Source organism: Strongylocentrotus purpuratus, unplaced genomic scaffold, assembly GCF_000002235.5.
Source record: "Strongylocentrotus purpuratus isolate Spur 01 unplaced genomic scaffold, Spur_5.0 spur5_scaffold_15, whole genome shotgun sequence".
NCBI classification, from domain to species: domain Eukaryota; kingdom Metazoa; phylum Echinodermata; class Echinoidea; order Camarodonta; family Strongylocentrotidae; genus Strongylocentrotus; species Strongylocentrotus purpuratus.
In genome coordinates, this window is record NW_022145600.1 from 22,034,200 (window position 1) to 22,059,331 (window position 25,132).

At 37.5% G+C, this 25,132-nt stretch overlaps 1 protein-coding gene across 6 annotated transcripts in view; it reads right to left on the bottom strand.

Moving 5' to 3' along the window:
* The window catches only part of LOC575014 (gamma-adducin), a 102,934-nt gene that overhangs the window by 38,821 nt on the left and 38,981 nt on the right, over nt 1-25,132 (bottom strand). For all 6 annotated transcript variants that reach the window (XM_030985824.1, XM_030985823.1, XM_030985826.1 and 3 more), the window contains exons 3-4: nt 8,344-8,394; nt 634-736 (exon numbers count right to left, since the gene is read on the bottom strand). In XM_030985824.1, coding sequence (XP_030841684.1) covers nt 634-736; nt 8,344-8,394 — 154 coding nt within the window. The remainder of the gene's footprint in view (nt 1-633; nt 737-8,343; nt 8,395-25,132) is intronic.

The window sequence follows — 25,132 nt, forward strand, 5'->3', positions numbered from 1 at the left end:
CTACTCTTAATTTGTCTTTTAACATAGTGGAATTATTACATGCTTAAGTTAGCAGATGATATTTCTCTTTCAATTCACAGATATATATACTGATAAGCGCCCTCCAAAAAAAATCATAATAAAAAAAAAAAAAAAAAAAAAAAAAAAAAAAATCATTTTTTTTTTTTTTTTTTTTTTATAATAAATCGGGAGGATAAGGATGGTGATCGTAAGGTCGGGAGTTGGGGTGAATTATCGGGAGCCTCCCGATAAAATCGGGAGGGTTGGCATCTCTGAAATACGCAGCAATACGCAAGCCAAATATGCATTAGGTAAGAACATAAATCTTGTAACTTTTCCTTGTGCCCCAACTCAATGCCACACTATATGGTAAAGCTAGTGCCACGCCCTGTGTCACACCCTGTGCCACACCCTATGGGCAAAGCATTTCCCTGCTCACCTCCTTCCAAGGACTACTCCCCTTGACTATCATAACTTTTCCCTTCTCTTTTCATAACTCTACCAAGTACACTATCCCAACTCATAATGCTCCCCGTCTTTTGTGTTGCTTCACTCGACTTGTCCCACGTATGCCCCACCCCAATACCACACCCAAACTCCTCCCCACTCGATACCACACCCCATGGGTCTTACCTCCTCCAAGACTCCTCCCTGAGCTCTGGTTGAAGCGGGACTGAGGCAGCACCAGTTCGGAGATTTGCTGTAGCGCTAGAAGGCTGGCGGGGTGTGGACCGCTCTGTAAAAATAAGATAGAAGAAAAAAAGATGAGAAAGGATGATTATTTTTTTTCCCTCCATGCTTCACCAATCACATTCATATAAAAGTAATCACATACAAAGTACAAATTTCTGTCAATGTAGACAGCCAAATCGTAGGTGAATCCATGTCAAGAAGTGCGAGGTCACCCTGACATAGTACCAGGACACTGTCATCCAATATCTCATAAAAGATGTAAGATCTTGTTTATGAATTATTCAGAATATTCTAGTGACTCATCCACAAGTACGATGACAATTATTCATGAAGATTACAGCTGGATTCTTAGGCATGAACATTATGTTAAACTTCAATAATACAATACCCTTCCAGAAAAAATGACATGTAAATCATAACATTATGCAAATTAACCAGATTTAAATGGTGTAATTATCTATAAAAATCTACATGAATGACATTGAAATCTGTTTCAGTTTTCTACACTAATATGTAATGATTTACTCATTTATTGATTACATTAACGTCAACTTTGCAAGGAGCATTAAACTGCTTGTATAATTGTACACCGTATACGTAGCCTTGGTAACCATTTATGCAAATTAAGATCTTGATATTACCTTCATTATTATAATCATGCCTTTAATTACATGTACGTCATTGAACAATCCATCATGCCTTAAAACGAAAGCAATCCAGAGTCTATTCAATAGGATTCTCGGTATAAAAAACAACACAAGCATGCATCAAATAACACACACTGCTCAAGTGGAGTGATTATATTCGCTGCTTTGCCCTCTCACGTACACGCCACACACACATGAACACACACACACACGCCCTTGCGGATTGCCCTCTTGCCAATGGCTGCCGTATATATCTACATAAATAGCTCTCAACGGGTAGAGAGAGAGAGGGAGAGTAATTAACATAGACCCATAATTCGGTTTCCAATTAAAGCGCTCTAGACAAATTTCATTGATTTTAGTAGTGCCTGGATTGGATGCCAAGCTGCAAGCTGCTTTTATATCTCGTTTTCTCTTCTTATATATTCCCCATTCATGCTAGAATGCACGGCTGGTTGCTTCAGACAGATACCCGTGAATCACAGCAGAAAACAAAAGAGGGCTTCGTCCATGTCTAGCTAGGTCAGGCGGAGGTCACATATAGATCAACGGTTATCCATATCTCCAGGCCATAAGAACACAATGGAGATTGAATGATGATGATGATTCACAGTGCAAGGTGCACCGATTAATGAATGAGATTTTTTTTTTTAATGAAAAAGACAGCTATTGTCTGAATCTGAAATGGTGTGAATAGATAGCAGCACCTAACAATCAAAGAATTTATTTTTATTTTTTGTGCAGGGATTAATGCATGAAAGAGTTCGACTATTCACTCTTTTGAAATCTGTGAGCCATCTGCTCTCTTATCATTCTTTTTTTAATGTTTATTTTATTCCTAGAGGTTTAAAAAAAAAGATCCCTTGATTTTTAAATTTCTATGAATCCAGTTTGGAGCTATCTTGCAGGGTTTACTTGACTTTATTGTAACCTGAACATAATGGCCACAAATTTAGAGCGCCAGCTAAATATAAAGGAAAAATATCAAAGTTATCATTAGTTTTTGAGGAAGCTAACTTGCATTATTTGCTTCACACTATGGCAAATTGAACACTAGACCCACTCATTTTGTGAAAAGCAAACATATCATCGGAGGAAAGGGCAATTTCCATCTTGGCAAACAGGTAAGTATGTTTAAATATCTGTCAAATTTCTTCATTCCCTTTCCATCAATATGAATGTGTATCCCTCCACCAGTCTCATTAAAAAAAATATTGTTGGTAAATACTGATAAATGCCCAGCTCTCATAACCAGGAGCATGGTAATCCTAGCAATAACACTAATATGAATTTGTAATTAAAATGCAGTTGACTTTATGAAAATTAAGGTCTATCCCATGTAGAAAAGAAGTAATTGATGCAAAAATAAAAGTAAAATTGGTCCAAGGCTCCTTGAGTCAACTGTAATTTATTTAGTAATCTTCTTTTGATATCTCTTGAAAGTACAACCGTGTAAAATACGCTCTAAAACCAATGTACATGTATCCTATTTACCTCTCCCCCCCCCCCAAAAAAAAAAGATGCAGGTTGCATTACCATAAACAACTGACACAAAGGTTGTCTTCTTGCAATTAATTTAACATTATTATGGCTGTATATCTCATAAGATATAACTTAATCTCTATCCAAAATATGACAATTTTTCACCCTCAAGAACCATTTCACATGAATTAATGAAAACATATTATTATTATAAAGGACAATGATGCTCCAGAATGCAATACCAGTGTATAACTACTCAGTCAGAGCTGGGAGATTGGCAGATGAGGATATTTTGTAATTGTTTTGGGTTGTGCACTACTATAACAGGTTGTTGGGGATAGCACCATGTACGTGTAAGCATGGTTGTAGGGAGGTGTGAGGCTGGTTGATTTGATTTCAGGGTCCCATCTGCACCGGTGAACCTAGCCACACCTTGCCTTGCTTGGTAGTGGCGGCGCTAAAGGCTGTCTAGGATGGGTTGCAATTAAAATGGACTGCATCCTCCCACGGAGATGGTGTAGGAGGCAGTAGAAGATGGGGGTATCAAGGTGGACTTGGTTGGGTTGATGAGAGGTGTGGGGTGCTTTATATAGAGGGGGAACAGGGAGAGGAGGAACCCAGCCACACCTTGCCTTGCCTTGTCTTGTCTTGTTCGGTGGTGGCGGCGCTAAAGGCTGTCTAGGATGGGTTGCAATTAAAGTGGACCGCATCCTCCTCCTACGGAGATGGGGAGATGGTGTGGGAGGCGGTGGAAGATGGGGGTACCAGGTGGACTTGGTTGGGTAAATGAGAGGTGTGGGTTGGTTATCGAGGGGGACAGAGAGAGGGGTCGAGTATAAGGTATGAATGGTTTGGTATGATTATTTTGCCATTTTATGGGATTAGGGCCATGCAATTGGCCAGCTTGTTTAGGGTTGAACAATTGGGGAGGGGGGGGGGGTACATGGTATGAATTATTTTTTATGATTATTTTATGGAGTTGGGGATAATAAATGGGCTTGTTTAAAGGTTAACTGAGGTCACATTAAAGTACTCTCTGGATGCAGGGGTGGAAATGCACCCGAATATGACCCCCCCCCCCTGCCCCTCCTTCCCCCAAAAAAGAAAGAAACTAAACTCTTGTAACATTTAGAGTGAAGAGGTACATTTTTTATGGATTCTACCATTCCTATTATAAAATGGATTGATGCATGGGGGTGTTTTGAGAGTAAGCAGGGCAGACAGGATGCAGTATAGATGTTCATGATCCTCCAATTTTGTCTGTTTAGAGAGCCAAAAGTGTGTCACCTCGTACCATCTAATATTGGTGAAACACCCTTCTTGATTTCAACATATAATAGTGGACTCAGATTAATGAGTAAGGGGTTCACCGGGTGAACAAAGGCAGGAGAGATGAGGTATGGCTATGAAGTGAGAGTATCTTGTCATTTGTCTGGGCTGGGGTGAATGAGGGAGTTGCGGAAGGATGAAACAAAACCTGCCGATGAGGAGGAGGAGGAGATGATGTGATGAGGAGGAGGAGATAGGGATGAGACATTGTATGAGGGATGATGATGAGGTGTGAGTATGAGGTCTTCCTCCTGTCGGTATTGATGGAGCTGTGAATGCATGTAAATGGAGGCGTGATGTCACTACATCACATTGACATGAAAGGACAGTATGGCATGTAAGCATTCACTTGGCTTTTTTATTACCCAAGGCTTTTTTTAATCATAGTGAAACAGGACTCATACAGTTGTATATATAGAACAAATTGTTAAGCCTACTTGTCAACTATGTAATTTAGTTGACAACTAGCTTTTACGCGAGGTCCCATAAAAAGAGAATTAAGTGGGGAAAAAGGAGAGAAAGAAATTGAAAGGGGAAGTGGAAGTGAAACCCTTCCCTAACCCAATGTTTTTTTTTTCTTTTAATGCTTACAATGCTTTTTATGAAGTAATCAATCCTCCAACCCCCCCCCCCCCCCTCCACAGCGAACCCATGCTATGCCAATAATGCAATGGCAGTGGGGAACAGTATTATCCGTTGCCTACAGTATGGATATATATTAGCCAAAGATGAATGTCTGGATACTGCAAGGATATAATAGCTTAGGGTGTCTCGCAATCGTACAAAAAACCAAAGCAAACTGTAACCTTTTATTTCTTTCCACACAAGGGAAAAAAAGTGGCTCTTACGCACCAGCAAGATCTAATAACAGCATTCAAAGGAGATGAGGGACGGTGAGTGTCATGTACTAGCCCAAGGTTGCAATATCAGTTTTATTTGAAAATGCTACGAGTATTACTTCATTGAGGAAATATGAATTTCATAGTTAATCAACGTCATGAAAGAAACGGGGGTTGCGGGAAGGGGGGCACCGACGGTGACGGGGAGTGGGCGAGTAATGAGTATCTGGGAAGAGGAGAAAATAGTACAGTAATGTTCAGGATGCCAGTAATGAGATGGAGTGGCTATAGATACAAAGAAATACAGACAGTAAGCTGAAAATAAAGTGGGAAAATGGTGACCTACAAAGAAGTTGTAAAATGATTGAGTGTTTTGTTTTGTTTTGTTGTTGCAAATTATTGCATGGAAGTTAGACATGTATGGAAAGTTAGACATGTATGTGACAGTGTAACAATTTTTTTTTTTTTTTTTTTTTTGGGGGGGGGGGTGTCTCAGTTCTAAGCTCTTCTTGGAATTCTGAATGTAAAAGAGTGGTTTCCATACAACATACTTATGTATTTCATATTTTTGTACTTTGCTTTTTAAGAGATTCCAGAGCTCTTCCTTCCAGAGTTAGATTACTAAAATATCAATGTCGCTAACAGTAAAGTAAAGTATCATCATTGATCAGCAATTCATTCCTTGTCTGCAAATCATTTAAACCAACTGTTTGGCATTCATTCTTTTACATTAAATTGCCTGTTGGCTTCCAATGTGAATAATTAGAGAGAATTCCTGACTTGAATTAAGCTCCAGAGCAATAAAAATGATTAATTTCATCCTGGTGAACTTCCAGACTTGATTGCTTGCACGACCCCTTTCCAGTCGGAGCTGCTATAGAAATCCTGCTTATTATCAGGTTACCCATGAGGTACCCCACATTTATTATTCAGTATGCGCAGGTGTAATGTGTCCAGAATGATTGCCTAGGAGATCCATTGTCTTCCTTTTCAGTGCATGAATGATATTAACTCATTTCTATGGTGCTGTGGTATATTTCTCTAATTAATTGTCTTGTATACGACTGATATTTAGTCATTTTTGTGCTACTTTATTAAAGGGTACTTGCGCTATCCCTCAAAAACGAAATTCATAATTAGCTTCTGATTTTTACTAATTCACCATCTATGCTAACCTTGGGATTATTTTGATCTTGAATTTCTCAGAATTGTAATCTACTTATTGAAACACGGTGATAGATTTCCCATCAACTTTCATATGTCATTTGAGCTATTCATGCTAGAGTATTGGAAAGCACGTCCAGCTGACATTTGTTATGACAGTTGTAATGAACCGTCTGAAATGAAACATTCCAATTCTTCACTTCATATTCAATTTCAAATGATTGGCTTATACAATCACACTCAGTGAACCAAGCATTTTGAATAATCCAGAAAAATCAATAACTTGCCCCTTTTAAGAAAAGATATATGTGATATTACATGATTATTCCCCAAAAAGAAAGGACGATTATAAATCTTTAGACTAGCGAGTGAGCATCTGGGTGTGTTCCATCTCAACATAAGGGTTTTATATACAGCCAGCATGCTAAGAAGTGTCTTGAGGCTCTCGCACTTGAAATGCAAAACGGCATGCTGGGATAGCCGATGTCGACCGCGGAGCAGAGAGAGACGGGGAAAAGAAGAGTGGTAATGCCCTCTAGTGATATTTTAAGGCACGATGCGTTTTAGCGGTAGGGAGTCTGCATGCATTAGTAACTCCGGGAGACAGAGGCTTACGGTTACTGTCATAATTGGCTTTCCTTATCAATTGGAGGGTGAGGGTGGGTGGGAGGGCGTTAGGATATTCATTGGAGGGTGTTCAAGAGGGTCGTCCAGGGAAATCTCACGATAATGTATGCACACTGGTACTCACGCGGAACACAAGTCATTCCATGTTCAGGAGTGTGAAATTAATAACAATCCTCGACACTTGTAATTCTCATCATCTCTTCTGCAAACCCATTTCCCTATAATTTCAAATACTTCATACTGTATGAAGCAACAGCCACTTTATATGTCATGAGAAACTCATGCACTGTCAATCTTATTTCATTCATAAATTTCCTGTTCATGATTCTTAACCTTTAATATCAATAACTACGATTTTAATTTCTTTGACCTCAGATTCACACTTAATTACAGAATATAAACCACTAAAATAATCTTGACAAGAATATGGATTTCTCTAAAGTTGTCAATGAAAATGTCAACATTTTCAAAATATCATTGCTACTGGTATCTTCTAATGACTGATTTCTGACTTTGTTAAATGATTCCTCGAAAAAATACTTTCCCTTCAGGAGAAAAAAATAATATTACAAGTACATATTGTCCCTTCGAAGCCAGAAGGGCATCAACTCATATTATTTTACGCAGAGTTAATGCCTTTCTGGCTTCAAAAAGATGATATTGTCCGTTGCCAGCCAGAAGGAAATTAGATATTTGTTAAAGTATATGATTTAACACTACTAGTATTCTGACTTGACTCTTTAAATAGAAAATGATCTGTTAATGTCGCAGTTGGTTGCACTTGCCTGCAATCAAATGAAGAAAAAAAGTATTTTGTTTTCATTATTTAGATATTCATGCTACTGAATAAGAAGTATTTTAATTGCTTTTGTCACCCCAAGTACCCGTAGCAAGTTCCCACTTCCTCCATTGTAATTTGATAATGTAGTGAATGTACAATTGTATTTTACTTTTTACTTGCTTTTACAAACAGTACTAACTGTTTAAGCAGGTTTAAGCAGAGTAAATATTGATAATGAAAATGATTTCTCGCATTAATGAATACAAACAAAAACAAAATCTGCGGGGGTAATCTACAAGCTGCTGCACAAATCAAACGTTAAAATTAATTTCTGATTTTTCCGATTTGCATCAGAAAAATTGTTTTAAAATGGGCAGGTAAAATACGTCAGCCATATGAAGATGTGAACTTGAATGTCTGAATTCTACATTTGATACATCTTTCTTAATCAAATGACACTGTAATTTAATTGTTACTTAAAACATGCCAGAAGAAGAATGCATTTGGCTATCATGCAATAGAATATAATATATATCAGTTTTTCCCCAATTATCATGCATTTTTATCAAAATACCTTTAGCTGCCCTCTTTGTCATCATTGAGAATTTCAGAGTTTTTTAAAACACATCACGAAAAACTTTTACAAATAAAAAGGGGTTGAAAATGAAAAAAATAAAATCAGCACCGAGAAACCAATTAATTTCGAAAATAAAACAAAAACAATTTGGTTAGTTTTGGGATGCAATTTCTTGTGGTGTAGTGACCATCCAGTGCAACAAACCTGGAAACCCCGACAGATATCGACGTCAGCACGACAGGTTGGGAATATACCCTGTTACAATGAAACAAGGGTGATACATAGATGGTATAAAGGCTCTCCTTAACGCGAGGGGTGTAGAAAATTTCGTCAGCTGGGGTCCAAAGGGGCGTTAACGATAAACAAGGGTGATAGAGAGAGAATATAAGACTCTCCTGAGATGGAAGAGTCAAGAAAATATGGACTCTCATAATATCAAATGATCAGGACGAATATCAAAAGATAATCTTTTATATCGTCTGCTGAGAGCCAAAAGGGCATTACAAAGTAATTAATATGAGGAAACTCCCTTCTGACACCAAGCAGATGATGTGGTGGAATACTGTATGACGTAGTAAATGACTCAAAGTGAAGAGCAAATTCTTCTAAGGCCCCCCCCCCCCCCCCCAATTCTCAGAGTGCGTAGATAAGTGCTTCAAAATATATTTCAAACCCATGCAACATATATGTCACCAGCAATTATAATTGAAAAAAATATTCATGCCTGTAAAAGTCATTTTTAACTTCACCAAAATATTGCACCGATAAACATACCGTAAGACAATCCCGGACTTGACACTAGCAGATCACCTAAATCCCAAGTCATCTACCCCCACCCCCTCTTGCATACAGATCATTAAAAAAATATATTCATGCCTGTAAAATTAGTTTTCAAACTCACCAAAATATTTCAACATTAAGCATAAGAAAATTCTGTGCTAAACACTATAAACAAGTCACCTTAATCCCAAGTCCAAACCCCCTCCTTCTTGCATACAGAACCTAAACAATTATAATATGGCCCCTGTGAATATGAATCAGTGTGGAACCCCAGAATAAGTTGTGGAACCCTAGAATAAGTTGAAAGTTTTATATGACAAGTTCTAATGAATTAGAGGTATAATTTGTTCTTAGATACACACAATGCCAGAGAACCACTGGAATGAGATGCGATGAATGAAATGAGATGCACAATTATATTGATGGTAATGTCATGGCTGAGATGAACTAATCTATATTTTAATATGAATCATAATTCTAACATGCTTTGATGGATGATGTTTTTCCTCAAGTTCCAAGGCTAAAACATAAGCCACTGAAACCACAACTGATTAGCACTATAGTCATTAATTTAACTTGGAAATTAATGGAGTTCTACAATATTTGCTTTTATGACAAGAGCAAATAATTATATTATACTTCAGCAAATAGTGATAAACGATTATTTCAAACAAACAACCTAATTAAAACAAAAAAATAGAGCTAGACTATAAAATAGCATGAGAGATGATGAAAAATGAGCTGAAAACAATTACTGTTTCTCGGCTAATGTACATATAAACTGGAATCCATTTACACTTGATGACAGTCTTATTCTGATTCTAAGCTACCTGTTAAAACTACTCATCACTGATAATAAAATTGAAAACATTTAAGACCAAGGATTTAATTGCTCTCCCATTGAGAATCTATTCACAGTTTCTAATCTTGCTCATTTTCAAAGGAATGAAAATGAGAAATGGACTAGTTGCTCTAAACTACAGATAATTGCGAATGGTGATGAAAATAGAGATGAAAACATATCACTCCTGGCCTAATGAACAGCCTTCTTGCTCCGATGATGTTGAAAAAAATTATAAAATAAAACTTGACACCAACTGAAATTCTCATGGCATACACATAAAATCCTTCTAGTGCTAAAGAAAATGGCAGTAAAAATTGAGTAAAACACCTTGTATAATGTACATCGACTACAAATTAAAGATGGCGGCCAGGTAGGTTGATGTGAATGAGAATGTGATGACAGATGAATGAAGTGGAACACCAGAACAATGGATGAAAATTGATTTCATACGCATGGCACGGTGGGTGGAAACTAAAAAATGAGCCTATGTGCACATGATGATGATTGTCAAAAAATCACCGTAACAATGCTATTTGTGAGGAATCCATGGGGCAGAAAACATGAATGCCCCTCCCTTACCTGAAATAATAGGCTTTCAACATTGAATCATTTCCACTACCGGTATTCATCTCTCACATGAAAGCTTCGTTCATACATGATGTAAAAAAATAACTTAAATAAAAATAAATATATTAAATGACATAAGCACAGTATGCTTCAATTTGTTTAAATCTAAAAAAAATGTCAAGTATAAATGAGAACATATCTCCTTTTTTTAACATTGCTTTCTTGCCCCCACCCCCACTAAAAATTTCTATTTGCACTTAAAATAGTTAATTTCGCTTTAAAAAAAAAAATGGGTTTACCAGGTCATGTATGAACGAAACTTTCATCCCAATTCTTTCACATTGACATCTCATACATATTGATGTTTCATTCATTTGCATTGCATCACACATAACAGTTTTCAGCATGTAATCACTATTTACACCAAACCTTCAATCAACCAAGATGCATTACACATGAAAGCATTCATGTACACACAGTTTTCAATACTTAATAATGCTACTTTAGACAACCTGCCATCACATTTATTCACCAATACATGTATGTTCATGCATGCATTTTCAACCTAGGGTTGGACCATTTCTCACAAAACTGTAAATTTAGCAAACATCATTACTGATTTCGTCTTTTATATATCAAAGGATATTTTTTAACCGAACAAGGGAGAAGGGAATAGGGGTAAATTTGAAGAGGACAAACAACTTGATAAATTTTTTACAACTAAATATTGGCAAAGTGTAACACAGGAATAGCCAATAGCAAAGTAATAAGTTTTGGTTTAAAAAATAGAAGCAAATCACAGATCGGGAGGAGATAACCTTTTAAAGAATATGTTTTGCAACTTGAAATAGCAAAGTTTTACTTGTTTTAGTAATCAAGATGCAAATCATCTATGGGAAGAGGGATTATTCTTTTCAAATATATATGACATTTACCATGTGTAAAAAGCAAAATAACATTTGTTTCGGCCAAAAGAAGTATATCATAGCATTAACTCTCATACTTTTAATAACACAGAGCTAATGCACTTCTGGCTCCAGGCAGGTGATTTGTTTTGGTTAAATATAAGCAAATTATAAAGGGGGCAAGGAACCTTTTTTTTTACTTCTCAATATGAGCACAGTATATTCTGATTTCATATGTGGTACTGTCATGGTACTGTCGCATATCTTACGAGTTACAATTGCAGAGAAGTAGTCTCACCCAGATTACTTGGCCTAAATTGGTTGCTCTTTCCCCAATAATCTAATATCAACTGGAAGTAACCTTCGAAGTCGTATGTTAGGCACTCGGCAGTATATAGCGAGGGAAATGTTTACAGCTGTAATGGCGTAGCCTACTTTCAAGGAAGAGAGTATTTATGATAGCTCATTTGATGAAATACTTTGGTCTGGATAAGCTCATTTTAATTAATGCATCTCAACATACAACAATAAGTTGCTGTAAAATTTCAGTGAAGGAAAGTTTCAATATTATCTTTAATTTAAGATGAAAAATACAAAATCTAAAAAAGATTAATTAATGTTTATCTACAGACATGGCACTTATTGGTGCACACCGAAATGCAAAACCAGTGACGATTAGATGAACAAAATGGTGGTAAAACATAAGATGCAATGATGATGATGATGATGATGATGATGATGATTATGAAATATGGGATGCAAATATATACATAAGGGGATAAACAAATCCAAGCAAGCACATTTGGTCTACTATAATAGGGCACATACACTATCTGGGTTCCGCAACCACACCTTAAAGTGCTCCTGGTTAAGTTAGCAAAATGGGTCAAAGAAAAGGAGGGAGTAAATGATAATAATATATTAGTCTGGGAAAATGCAAGTGAGTTAAAAAGGTAAATAAATATATTAAATATCATAAGTCTAAATTATAATAAGTCTATATCATGGGGTACAAATATCATATTGAAATAAATACATGTACATATACAGTATATATATATACAAAATACAGAGAAAAAATATAAACATGTACTACGATAACATTTTCTCCAGGCTTTACTTTAGAAGAGATATAGGGATAGGTTTATGATTGGATTATTGATTAGGTTGTAACCATTGCTTCCAGGAACAAGGTAGATCCTATGCTATACAAAAAAACTCATCCTCCCACTTCCCCACAGCCACCTGAGTTATTATTCCAATCAGATTTACTCATATTCAACCATTTTTCACTTTTTTAAACCTCAGAATAGAATTTAAAAATTATTACGACCTTGTGGTTTACAAGAGCAGCTTCCCACAGACAAGTAAGACTCATCACACGAGGGCCTCCTTCACTAGCACCCAATGAGGCAGAACGAGGCTTTGCAATTCTAACCCACCAACAAACTCACACGTTCAGTCAGCCAAGCAGAAAGTTTTGGAATGAGAGGATAGAACCATTGACGTTGTCTACCTTTTTAATGAGATCTGTCAGATTGAGTATGGTTGACAACTGTGTCCAAGTTGATTGGTACATCCAATTGCAGTTTCTATTTTCCTATATGTGACCTAATTGATTACTATGAGGTGGATAATGAATTGACTGATTGATTGATATCTTATTAGAGACAGGGATAGAACTTGCGTGATATTAACTAAAATTTTATGAATTGATTAAAGAGAGAGAGAGTGGGTTCTGAATAGTGTATATCAGTCCAAACATTAAATGGCAATTTTCAACCACTTTCCTGTTTACTGGTAATATTTTGAAATGAGGAAGGTCACAAAGATTGCTCTTTTTTTACCTTTGTCAATTGTTGTTTGACCTTAAGTTTCAAATTAATAGTTTGATGTCTAGACTGAAATGACAATCATGGGGGGGGGGGGTTACAGGTGTAGGCCTGTATCTCAGGAAAGGCATTATGTTTACATCTTGAGGGTTTAAGATCTAGGGATACAAACAAACAACCTCCAGAATATTACGTAATGGCTTAAAATGATCGTCTAAATCTCATCTTTAATCTCATGTTTGATTCATGAATGATTGATTGCAGAAGAAAATCACCTTGTAATCCCTCTCCTGATACGAATCATTGAGATATCAAATCTATAAGCTAAATTTTAGCAGAGGAGGAGGAAAATGTTCATGGCTGGATGGGGGAAAATTTCCTTGTCTGTAAAAATTTGCTCCACTTGTAAGTTGCAAGCTAGCCTACAGTACATGTACCTGATGTCTGTTTAATTCTGAAAGGAAGGTATCTTCAGGGGCTGCACAAGTGCGTAATTTTCACAGTACACAGATAAACAAGCTTAATCTATTCTTATCCCATTCATAAACTTATCCTCCAAGTCTAGACCATGTTAGGATAATTTGAGCACCAATAATAGCTTCTACCATTGCCAAAATAGTCATTTATACAGCTCTACACAATGCAAGCAGAAGGGGCTTTAGAAGGGAGCACTTCTGTAACTGGGCTACAATAGGTGATCTAGTTAATCCTCTTTAGGGGATTACTGATCTTCAGAGGGTTACATGAAGAGCCCTAATCGGGCAGAACAAGTCTCTGTCAATAACCCTTCTGGCTGGGAGAAGCCTTAGCTAACAATACAGTGGATTGCAAGAAGACGGGGGTTGTGAAGGTCCGAAGAGCATTAGGGACAATGCTCTATCACCTGGAATGATGGCTTGGTCTGGGATGAGGGGAAACTATCAGTCATTATTCAGAACAAAAAAGGACCAGTCCGATTTGACTGGAAAAGGTGACCATAATGAGTGCTACAAATCATTCTTAATTCAGTCTCCTGCTGTTTCTGCAGACAAGATTCTGATGGCACAGCACCAAACCCAATGAAATTGGTTCTGATGGCTCATTAGCCAAAAACAGGAAGATGAGACATTATCTTCCAGTAATAAATTTGAGAACTATTAAAGAGGTTTTGTCATAGTGAAGGACTAGTCCTTTAAACAGTCAGTCTGAATTTAAAACTTTGAAAAATTTGAGCAAAACAAAATTGTGTTTGAAAAGGGTTGAAAAATAATATGGATGTGATTCTAAACACGCCTTGTCACAGCATGATTTAATTCTGGTGTTTTAATTCTATAAGTTTGAAAAAATATATTGCGGCCACTCAAAACAACACTTTCAGATAAATAATCAGCTTTGCTCAAAGATTTTGCACTTTTTTAGATAGGATAATCAGAGCGTGTACTTGCGTATACCGGTATATACCACCGCAGAGGATAAAACAAAATGTGTAAAGTTTGTCGTAATCAAATCTTGCCATAAATACACCAAGCCAATGTCACTTATGTTTTGTCTCCTTATTAAAACGTCTATGAGTGAAGTCATTCTCAACAAAACAATGAATTTGTAAACACTATCATGGAATCTACCAATAGACAAGGCTTATACTTGGAAGAAATGTCAAAGGTCGCGGGATTACTCACAGATACTAAAAATAAAATACTATTAAAGGGAGTGGAGTGTACACAGTAGATTGGTAATCAATTCTCAGTTGATTATAATCGCTTCATCACAGCAGGGTTCCCATGCTGATCTGTCCTTATAAAAAGGTCACCAGCTCATCAGAATAAACACAGGACCTGAAATGTTTACTCAAGATTGCATATCCACAGGGGAGATAGCCTCCAGTCAAGACTCTTCTTTTATTACTATACAGAAGATGGAATGTTTCAACTGTCTCTGACAGTTCATCATATGAAACAACACGCCTCTACATTTCAGAAGTGATGCCCTGTTGGAATTAGTATTCCACTAGTTATTTTGCTTACAAGTGGCTTTATATTCTACGTTCTCCGGCTAGGACTTTCCAAAGTACATGGAAAGAAAAACAAATTCAAATATTTATAAGGCCTACATCTACATTCAAATGATTGGCAGGAAAATGAACAGAAAACATCCCACTATCAATGTACATTATTATCAAATGAACTAATTGCATAGTCTGCAAGGTCATACTCTATCTAGACATGGTTCATCAGGACAGCCTATGCAACTTGCAGATTGGCAATACTGCGTCACTGTATAGATAGCGATATGTGAATACATGGACTGCAGGTTCGAAGTCAAAAGACAGTGGAACATCTGTAAGCAATCAAAACCAAAAACTAGATATGCCTGTCAGATGGAGATAGTAATTAAATGAATGTGTCGGTGGACAAGGGCCAAAGTTAACCATAAATCATCGTAACTCCACTACCAGTTCCGTCACCATTCCAATTTGTTATGATCACAACTCCCTCGCCCATCCCACGCTTAGTCTGCCATCACAGACTCTAGTTGGGACACTTCAACTAGATTTAAATGATTCTTTGGTCAAGTCTCAAACCACTTCACAATGACTGGGTAAACAAAGTGATCAGAATGACTAGTTAGATTCAGAACCAATGTAAGCTAGTCTATGGGTTAGACAGTTATGATGGTTCGTGAAAAATATGCTCCTGCAATAATTATTGTTCTATGTTCAATGTCCTAAATCCAAACTTCGACACGGACATCTACCCTAACCCTAATACCCTAGACCTCACGTAAAAAACCCAATAGCAACTTTAACCTTAACCCTACAGCCAGGAAAATTCTCTCCAGAGCAAAGGTCTGATCATTCTTATGACTGTCAAGTGTTTGTGCAAACTACCCTCCCCTGGTCAGTCACTGAAAGCTTGATTTAATAAGACCTGACCAATTCACTGATGGCACTGCAAACGGTCAGTTTTGGCACGGACCTCTACCCACGTCCAGCCGACCGACCGACCGTTTGAAGGCATGCGCTTGGGAATGTGTTTACTCATCATGCTCGATATCAACAGAGCAAATAACGCAGGGTAAGCGTTGTCTCGATGACGTCACTGATTAGCCTGATCAAACACTATCAGTATTCATAAAAACCTGCAATCAACGACTCTATTTGCTCTCTTTCTATTCCCATGTCGGGGGTAGATGGGAAGGGAAAGATACATGACTTATAATAATTGGATGAGTGGCGAGTGGACGACATGCTCTGTATCATTAGATGGGTTTAAATTATGCATAATTTTCATTACATGCCTGACCAGACATAGGATGATTGTGTTTAAGGGGTTACTGCATTTTAAGCAGAACAATAACCAAGATAAGCTATTTCAAAGTGAACTATGTATGCCCCCTTATCAAACACGACATTAGGAATTATGCAGTTAAATTTCTGTATTTTGATGTTTTTGGGACTACAATGGTGATATACTATCGATTGTGCTAATGATATTCTGTGCTTCTATCAACAACAACAAATTTGAAGAAAAAAATGCATATATACCTTTATGAAATAGGCTGACAAAATGACCATTCTCAAGACCTGGGATTATTCTCTCAAGGATATATTTCTAGTATTTCTCTTTTAGTATCCTCATGCATATACATACATGCCAACATTTGAAAATCAGAAATCTGTACACTATGTGCGCAAAGCGCACATCACGAGCGCGAAGCGCGAAGTCCTTTTAGCCGGGGTCCAGGGCCCGCTTTAGGGCCCTGGAAGCTCTGGGTTTCCAGATGCTCTCTGGTGCAATCTGAGCCTATTTTAGGGACCATTTCCCCTAAAATTCAACCCAAGTTTATGGGTAATTTTTGTGTCATACCAAACAAAAAAGTGATTGAAGTGAATTCCACATTTTAATTTATCCTTGGCAGAGGCAGAGCAGATAATAGACATAGATTTAATTAGCCACTCATGCAGAGTGATGCATTTAAGTCTAGTTACTTTTTAAATAATTATACATGACATAGATCTATGCATAAAATGAGACTGGCAATAATGGTATTCAACTTTCCAGACAACAGTCAACAATCCAAAATTATTGTAACTCATTGAGCTACATGTAAATGAGGTTGTCAAAATCAATGTCAGCAGAACAAGACTCCACCACTGATCTTTAGATCTTGCCGACAATAAATGCAGTATACATTATCAGAGATGCCAACCCTAGATGGCTGTCAGTAACATTTACCATATTACAAATGGGGGTCTTTCCGGAACGCAAGACACCGCAGCATAATTTTCGCGCAAAACGTACACAAACACCCAATCACTCTTTCTGCATTTCGAACCTACCATTTTTAAGTCCAAAATAAAGATGTGCATAAAAACGTTTTTAAAAATCTGTTTCCAGTTAAAGGATCTCCTCTTTGGGTACTCGCTCTTTTGAGTGAATCCATGATAATATTCAGGAAGAAAACACCTCGTTCAAGCGTCGAATGGCAAATTCGAATCCACAGTCAAACGGCAGAACTCGTATCCTACACACGCACACGTACACTCACGTTCACCAGTACCACAGACACTCCAGCCCAGGCCGCTAGGCCCGGCGTTCATGAACAACAACACACCGTATATCGCACTTGCAATGTGCCCACTGAATCACCGAAGTCTTCGCTACTATACTTTGTATGGGTATTGCGGGCGCCGCGCGCACGATCATCTACCACCATGCTCCCCCCAAAATGCACGACCGCACACTAGTATCAAAACAGTAATAACGGCGGCCGTGTTGTTTCGGAATTAAACAAGATGGCGGCGGACGGACCATGTGCGTGAAAGTGCCTATCCAGTGTAGTCAATGCCATGTATGGAAAGCCAAATTCCCCAAAATCGGAACGTTCCGTTTTTTAGGGCTATAAAAACTTCAAAAACGGAACAGTTCCGTTAAAATCGGAACGGTTGGCATGTCTGCATATACCCCGGTTGTAGGCATATACATGAAAGTGTATATACTGAGTAGCTCTTCATAAAAAGATTTACCAGTAGTACTACCCTAACCACAAACACAACCACATGTCTTCAGGGAATGTTTAAAAAAAAGACATTGAACAAAATTCAGCCCAAAAGCATTTCACACACTCCATAATCGTTTAGTAGCAAACATAGAAATATATATACATGTATATGCTTCCATTATTAAGTACATAAATCACAGTATGGATGTGTTGAACCATACAAAAGCCAACACATACAGTTTGTGGTAAGCCAAAATTATACCAATTATATCACAACCTATTAATAGCTAAAGGTTTTCTTTACTTCTAAATTTGTCTAACGCAATAATTGGAGGTGAGTGAGAGTGGTGCTAAAGATGGGGAAATCAAGGAAATGGAGAGAACGAGTAGGAGGATACAAGTTAATTAGCTTGATGCAGTCCATGGGGGAATTGACATGCGATTGCACAGGGGATTAGTAAATGATGAATGCAGCCATACTCCATCTCTGGTTTCCTTGGAGATGATTAACAGAGCATCATATCCTTATATCCAGGCAAGGGATTATGAAAATGAAGGATTATCTCTCGACAGTTAGGATTCCAAGCATGCCACGGTCATTAGAGAATTCACAAACCAAATGCCCCTAAAAAATAGATTGGAGGGGGCCTAGGGGTTGGGGTCTTAAAAATGACATGAAAGTAAATAATTTTTCTGTAATATACATGTATTCACCCCCTACCCCCCCCCCCCCATACTCGCCTCAAATTACTTATTCATACTTAATATTCACATGCAGAGGAATATAGGTCTACTACATATGTTTATGTGGAGTTGATGATAAAAATCCTGAAGGAATTGTTAAGGATATTACTGATTTCCTACTATTTCACTCAAAAATTCTAGGTATTACATTTAAGTACAGTAGGTCAGACTGTACTAGTTTAGCCCAGAAACCAACTTCAAACAAAGCATACAAATATATCACAAATTGGAGATGAGAAAGCACTTATTTCCATCCATTCTCAAGTTTCTGTATGTACGCCAAAAGCAGGATTATGTAAAGATTAGTATACATTATAAAATGAAGCTAGACGACCAATATCCTGGGGAGGGAGATTGAGAAATTTCCTTGATCAGGATGTTCATGGAAGTAATACAGTGATCAATTGGGACATCCCTTTCCTGTACAGACGCTACAGGCCCAGGTCCCCACAAAAGTACGCTTGAACTGGCTGCGAGGACCTAGGGTGCATGAAGTTATATCGGGAAAACTACATTCCGAAGAATTTTTCAGGCTCTACGATGCATGCTCGTCATTTCTCTCTTTGGTCTCGCTATATGTAGCCAGCCTGGCTTCTTTCGTTGAATATTCTATTGTAACCACATTTTCATGTACGTAAAACAACATGTTTTTCTCAAGTGTATATATTTTGGTTCACTGTTGTTCACACTATTCAATTTCATTGCATGTTGATGTTTTTATACCAAATAAATAAAAAATAAATAAATAAATGCTCTAGCGATAATTGCAGCGATAGTCAAAATACTGTATATTAATCTGATTTTAATATTTCGAAAGGGGTGTGTATATTAGTAACTAAAAATGAATTTGACACAAATGTGATATTTTATATTTCTGTGCACTATTATGGCTGCTTAATCAGACCAATCAACCCCTTTAAAAACAGTAGTTCACTATAAACAATTTTTTTCTACAAGGTTTAATGTTGATAAACAATTACACTGTATTAACACCTCATATTAAATATTTAATAAATATTTGCAGAGTGCCGATTTAATGAAATTCTGTGTACTATAGTATACTGCACAGACAAGGATATTCTTTTTCCTAAAACTTGTGGCTTTTGCGGTTCAATGGAGGCATTGCCAATCAGTTTCAAGGATAAAAATTATTGTTAGATGTCCCATAAATAAATAAACAAAACAGAATAAAAGAATGATAAAGGCTTGGATGAAAACAACTGCACAACACATGCTATTGGACTCACACCTTACACAGTCCCACATAATAATAAACAGTGCCCTCCAATTTATGCATCATAGATTCATTCATTTGCAGTCAACCATGTGCCTAATGATGCCACACTTAAACCAAATTTTTTTGCGGGTTGTAAAACCCTGGTTTTAGCACTCCACAGCATATGAATTTTATTGGGAAAAAATCAGGGAAGGCAACTCACACCTTGTATCTTCAAAATTTGTGCTTTTGTATGATCCCGCCAACGCAATATGACTCAATTCAAATGAGGTGCAACGGGGAGACATGATCCCTAAGATAAGATAAGATCAAGATTTGCTTGCATGCTTTAGAACAGTCATCTTCTAGATATGAGCAGCTATGAGGTCTGGATGTAACAAATTCTAAAATGTTTCATGCTAAAATAAAACATCTTTATTTCGTCTACGGTAGTGAAAAAGAATAGACTTTCCTTTTTAAATGCTACAAGGATATTCTGACATTAAAAAGTGTTTTTATCAGTATTTTCTTCTGTCAGTGCTTACAAGAAATTGTGATGAGGTTACAATATTGCATTTAACCAATATTATGTTAAAGAGGCGATGATTCACATTACAATCAGAGCAGATATTATTACAACAGTCCACACATAAGCTTATATATGAATAATACCAAGTAGGATCATGGTGACGCAATGAGAGAATATCTGCCCTATGCTCCACTACACTTTGCCGCTTACTCTATGACTCAGCCCCATGTCAGACAATGAGTCACAAAATTGGAGTACAGCTCATTCTCAATCAGCTCCGACTATTATCTTTCTCTTATTTACCGTGACACACCACCTCTCCAGTACACCTTGCATATTCTTCGAGATTAGGATGGCCGAGATAAAAATATTCAAAAATTCCTCCCCCAAGGATTATGCCCCCTGAGGTATAAACTTCCCTGCATTATGCACGCAGGATGATGATTTTATTTTTAGTGAAGTGCATGCAAGACCTGTAGGATTTTGCAAGTGGCCAGGACCTTCACTACAAACAGCAGGATTGTTACACTGTATGATATTCAACAAATGTGGATTGAAATCTGATCAGTATTTTTGTCTTCCATGTATTTATTTGCATGGATTAAAACTACAAATTTACCACAAGTTTGCAATACATGTACATGTGGATCTCATTTCAATATTGTTAAATATATTACTTATAATTTCTTATTCACTCAAAGGGCAAATTGCACCAATAATTATCCATACTTGAGGGATTGAGAATCTAAAATAAATGTCAAATGCACGAAAGACACACATTTGGATTATCTTTGAATTGTGGTTAAAATATATAAGGTTGAGCTAATAGTCTTACGGATCCGAACAGACACGATAATGAACAATGCAAGTCATAAATCAAAATCATAATTATCAAGAATTTGTTACTATGTGATATCTTTTTTTATTATTATTATTTATAAAGAGTGGTATACAAGAAAAATCTAATTGTGCCTGTTTTGATTTGTTTTGTCTATTTTGATAAAACATGCCCTTGAGGTACTGGTGCTATATCACAAGAGAGTATATGAGTCATGAAGTTAAAGCTAATTTGTAGGTTACCCAACCACACTGACATAAAGAAAGAGGACAAATATCTATTCCAATGGTTGCATGAATAAACCTCTTTTTCAGCAGGTAAAACCCTTAGGATAGACTGCTATTTGTCACCTTCAAAAGCAGAGGCAGCAGCAACATTTTAAGGGGGCCTTGTAGCAAACCAAGTGTAGGTAAATATTGTAGTGAGGGGGGGGGGGGGGGGGGGGGGGGCAAAAAGACAAATAAAGCTTCGATATATATAATACAGAAGTTGACTAGGAATGAGTGCAACCGAAAGCAGAGGATTTGATTTGGAGAAGAAAGGACACCCTTCCCCCCACCCCCATGCCATCAGTGCCCCAAATGTTCAAATGCCCTACAAATGAAAAGGAGATGAATTATGATGCCATCGTCCGTGTAATTAATTTAAAGATGACCTTATTATGCCCAAGTTAGTCTCCTAAACATTCGTCACTGGAATATCAATCTGCCAGGCAGCTATCATCTCTCGTATTTGTCATCCGTACCCCACTTAGAAATCCTTCTTTTTGGAGGCATTAGGCCTGTCTTCATCAGCTCGAGTTTGCCAAACAACCTGCTATTTTCAGACTCTGGATATTCTCCCAAAGCTCGAAATTTCGTCTTCACCAGACTGATACGTTCATTTCAAACTAGCTTGGAAAGTAAATCTGAGATTGGGGCATGCCCACTTGAGAGACCGACTGTACGATCAACGCGTGCAGATTTAAGATTTTACCTGAGCTGTAAATTTTACTCTGGCTATTTGGCAAACTTGAGCTGATGAAAACAGGCCTAATGATGTCAAACAGTCTGGGCAAAAAATGTTTATAAGAACATAAATCACCAACTTTTAGTATCACTTTCACTGGGTACATAGTTGCTGATTGTAAAACTTTTTATGATGTACTTATTTTGACACATTCCAGGAGTAATTACTGAAGTGCTATTATTTTACAGTGAAACTGAAGATCAGATGTATTTATGGGAAACGTGACATACAACTTCCATATTTACTTCAAGAATGTTTAGACATGATAAGAATCATACATGGAGAAATGTGAATTTCCAGCCTACACCGATTTTAACCATTTACATAGTCTGAGATATGAACAAATATCATGCTATTTACACATGGGCTTTAGGTACAATGTATTTTCTAAACATATAGTGTGCATTGAGTCACTTTGTGATGACTTTTGTACAATCCCCCTCCTACCGTTCTGGCAGCTCATGTAATAATATGAGGGCAGACAGACTCGCTTGAATAATGAATAAAATACACAGCGGAAAGTCAAGGTCGAATCTTCCCACTTATATTTCAGCTGCATGCAACTATCTCCTGACCTTGATGGAGTCATGTTCAACATCCCTCATCCCACCCCCTCCCTTCTTCTCCTCCTCGCAACCGAAAGCACTTGACACATGCTTGGACCACCTAAGCACCGTCTATTTCAGAGGGAAAATTCTGGATCATGGTTGGCATGCTACTGGTAGGGTATAGTCAATGATTTACCAAGTAATGTACATGTAGTGCAAAACCGTCTCCAAGCATTGACAAGTACATGTAATACCCCCCTCCCCCTCACACACCAACTCCCCATCCTCCTCATCATTGCACTTGACTTGAGCTTGGTGCACTGAGCACAAGTAATTTCAGAGGGCAAGTTCATGATCACGGCTGGAATGCTGCTGGTAGGGTAAAGTAATTTACCAGGTTATAAGAAAAACAAACATGTACAGGACCATCTTTTGACTTTGACAGTTCAGATTTTGTCTTAGACTCCCCCCCCCCCCCCCCCCCCAAACATAATCCTCTTCCCAATCAAGTGCACTTGACTCAAGCTTGGTACACGGAGCACAGGTAATTTCAGAGGGTCTAGTTCATGATCACGGCTGGAATGCTGCTGTTAGGGCATGCGAATTACTGGGTTATGGGTCGAGCAAAGGTAAGTAAGGAGAGACGGCCTTTAGCAAAAAGAGAATATTAGCAAGTGACTCTAGCTGATGATTAGTCTGAGATTTTAGCCTTCCTTTTATCTTGTGTTTTTTATATTTTGTTGAATTATTTGTTACGTGTTATACATTGTAAAAACTATCATATGTACCACGTATAGAAGTACACTAAAATGAATGCATGGGACTATTCTAATATTAATCACAGAATGGCCTAATTTCATACATGTATGTTAAGATGAAAAAGAAGAAAAGAACTTTATACAGTTCACCACATTTTAAAGGCAACACAATAAAATGTAATTCACTATCAGACAACATTATGCTGCCCTTTCTGTTATGATATTTCTTATCATAATATCCTAATGGCTTGTACTTGCTGATAAAAATATTACATCCGAATGCATGGGCTTCATGTAACAGGTAATCCATACTTGGATGGAAAAGTATTACCCATGCCTTAATGTGTTGCATCAACAATAATCCTATGAAACTGAGATATTTATTAAACACATTATTTGTTACAAATGTAGAATCGAGGCACTTGACAGAGTCTTACATTACAAACTACCACACTACAAGAAGGTTTGTTTTCCCTACACGAGACCTCTCCGCATGTCCATGAGCACAAAATTGCATTCCAAGGATGCAATATACACAGATCATGCTTTGCGTACCAGTACCACTGCATGCATACATAGCAGCATCAGTACGTACACTCTGGCAGACTGCAATCATGTACAGGCTGTAGTCTACCTCCCTCTTTCCCTCTCTCTCTATCTCATCGCCTCTCAGCTCAGCCAGCTAGCATGCTGTAGTGTGTAGAGAGACACACCCTTATTTTGCAGCTGCCTTCTTCACCGGGCAATGCTACAACGTGTAGAGAAGGAGAGGGACATTGGTTCTTCAATGAGAACATGAAACTAGGGTACGATCAGCCGGATGATAAAAGATGATGTGATGGGCCTCTGATGAGGGGGGATGGAGGGGGGGGGGGGATGGAGGGGGGGGGGGGATGTTTTGCGGAAATGGCTATTCAATGTTTAATCACACTGCAGAACATCATGGATAGATGGATGGTATTTATGATTGGCTTTGAAAACAAATGTAAACCGAGGCTCTGATGAATATTCTGCATCTAGTGAGGCATCATCAAGTATAATGGGAAAATCAAAGTCGTGGACAATTAAAGCAGCAATTAGTTGCTTAGTAAGGTCATTGTGTAAAATTATCAGTGGGCTTATTAATTAGATGCCCCCGAGGCCCCTGCATAATGAGCATCATTGTCAAGCATTTCATAAGGTACTTGGCCTATAACATGTAGGCTATACTGTATCTTCTTTTAAACAAAGCTGTACAGCTAATACTATATAACTGACTGATGACTAACTGATGACATGATAAAACCTGCATTGCAGCAAGTGGAGATGGAAAGATAATTGCATTGATGTCTTTGTATTTTCATCTATATTTTTTGTTATTCTTTATTTGATCTTTCAGGCCTGTATTACAATTATTATATATATGTAGACACACAAAATTATCATGTACCGGTATTAAAATCTG